The following is a 2,208-nucleotide window of genomic DNA, read 5'->3' as shown; positions in this document are numbered from 1 at the left end:
TCTGTTAGTCAGGCGTTGTAAGGGTCGCAAGAACGACAGTGGTCATACCTCATATACGTCGGGAAGTAGCCGAACAGATCAGCCAGGGCGATCTCAAGGTAGTTCATCTGATTACGGAATTTGGATTCGGTGAGTGTCGTCAGCGTTTGGTGGGACCAGGTATGGCTCGCGATCTGATGGCCCTCGGCAACCATGCGCTGTGATCCGTCAGCATGGCAACTTATTGCAACGACACGGAAAGTGGCCTCACCCTAAGGAGTCCTGGCCACGCGGTGTTTGGGTCATTGATTTTGCCCTTTCCCAAGTTGTTGCCTGTCACGTAAAACGTCGCCTTGGCGTTGTAGGCCTAGTTTGAAATGGTAAGCGACATGGGTTTGAAATGATGTATCGCAGGTCGCCGCTCAACCTACCTTGAGCTTGTCGAGCAGGTCGTCAGTGTAAATGTAAGGCCCATCGTCATATGTTAGGGCGATATCACCAGGTCGCGTGCAGCGACGGACCGATGTGCCATATGGTACGCTGCCGACTTTGGGCCGCGGGACATTCTTCGTCTCAGGACCGCTGGGTCGGATGTTGGCATCGCAGGCCGGTCCGTATTCGATCTGACAAGACGGCGCTGAGCAGTAAAGATATCCCTGACCGCACCATCTGACGACTATCCGTTAGGGCCAGCACCGCGTGGAGGAAAGATGACAGTACTTACCCGGCGCTGGAACAGCACATACCGGCTTCGCACGAGGTTCCAAAATCTTTACCACATCGTGCACCCTGTCGCTTTTCTAAGGTGGCGGTGATCTCCGTCTCGTCGACATCTGCATGCGACTTGATGGTTGCTAACCTGCGGTCCATGGCTTGCCGCCGGCCAAGGCGCGCACTCTGCAAGGTATCTCGTCCCTCAGTTAGGACAGTGTCTAAGGCTTGTCCAGAAACGGGTCCTGCCAGGCTCGCAAGAGCGAGGGTAATTATGTCGCCGCGCATGGTTGTATGATAAGTACTCGCGGTGTATCTCCCAAAACCAATGAATAGAGCAAAAAAAGGGCGACCACGAGATCGAGGATGAAAAAAAGTACCACCCTAGTAACTCAGAACTTTGAGGCCAAGGTCAGAGCATTTGCATCAAGAAAATACTTCGAAAAGACGGGTTAAAGACAATGGAGATTCTCGTTAGACCAGTCTGCTACACGAGCCCGAGTCGGTCTGGCCGAGTCCCTAGAAAAAGCAACAATAGATCGCGGTTCTATGTATAAACCTAGCAGAGCATGGGCCGAACAAAGAGATGAAGGGCGCCATGCTGGCTCATGATCGTGGCAGGGCGGCAGGCTGAAGCAGTGCAAAGCGACAAGGTAGCATCGGCCGAGCAGCGCTGGCCGAGGCCTCAGCTTGGTCTCAATCGGCTGAAGATTCTATGCATACTTCAGCGTGCGCTGGGCGCCAAAAAAGAAGCAATAGTCAAGCCACGAGGGTGGCCAGAGCCACTGGTCACCACAGCGGAAAGCCTGGGACGACAACATGGCGAAAAGATCATCAGCCTGTGCTGGCTCTCATCCCGGTTGGCCGTGAGTCAGCCCAACTTGGGATAGATGTGTTCTCAGCCACCATCAAGGGCGATACGAGCGATGCGGCTGGGACAGGGCTGGGCTATCATGCCGTGATGAAAAGAGAACAAAGTCGACGAGGGGATCGACTTCGAAAAGAAAACGTTGTTGGCTTGCACATATTGGCTTGGCACTGGCCTTCCAGTGGGTGTCCACTGTTCGTATAGGCCCCTAATGCCGGCAAGGCGCGCACCGAAGATCAGCGTTCCTCAGCAGCGTCGACCCCCACTACCTACAGGTGCGCTGCCGATTCTGTGCCTGCAGCACTGATTGCAGTGGAACCCACCCCGGATAAACCAATAGGTTAAGGGTCAATCTAATTGCATCCCCCTGTTCGAATAACTAAATCTTGCGCATTGGATCCCCCCCTTCTCCAACCCTGGCCCCCCTGAATCGGGTCGCTGCAGCCGCGCCCGCAAACGATCCAACCTTTTCTCGACCTCACATCATTGCAAGCCCTGGCGACATTATCCACTCGGAGGTAGACAACACATACATAGAGCCGCGGCCGAATAGCGGCCGGCTGGTCTCTCGTCCCCCCTGAAGCTAGTGATGCTGTCTCACCAACAATGCACAGTTCGAAGGGTCTGGTCTCGGCGCCTCATAGCGGCAG

At 54.8% G+C, this 2,208-nt stretch overlaps 1 protein-coding gene across 1 annotated transcript; it reads right to left on the bottom strand.

Moving 5' to 3' along the window:
• VDBG_07816 (chitin binding protein) lies at positions 1-978 on the bottom strand (the record flags this gene model as incomplete). The annotated part of the gene is made up of 4 exons (XM_003002311.1): positions 1-197; positions 251-346; positions 411-648; positions 704-978. 4 exons carry the CDS (start codon positions 976-978, stop codon positions 9-11), a joined length of 798 nt encoding a protein of 265 aa, XP_003002357.1.
• Positions 979-2,208: the final 1,230 nt, after the last annotated feature.

Source organism: Verticillium alfalfae, genomic scaffold (genome assembly GCF_000150825.1).
Source record: "Verticillium alfalfae VaMs.102 supercont1.10 genomic scaffold, whole genome shotgun sequence".
In the NCBI taxonomy this organism is placed as follows: Eukaryota; Fungi; Ascomycota; class Sordariomycetes; order Glomerellales; family Plectosphaerellaceae; genus Verticillium; species Verticillium alfalfae.
The sequence above is the reverse complement of the archived record's forward strand: the minus strand, read 5'-3'. Positions and strand labels throughout refer to the sequence as shown.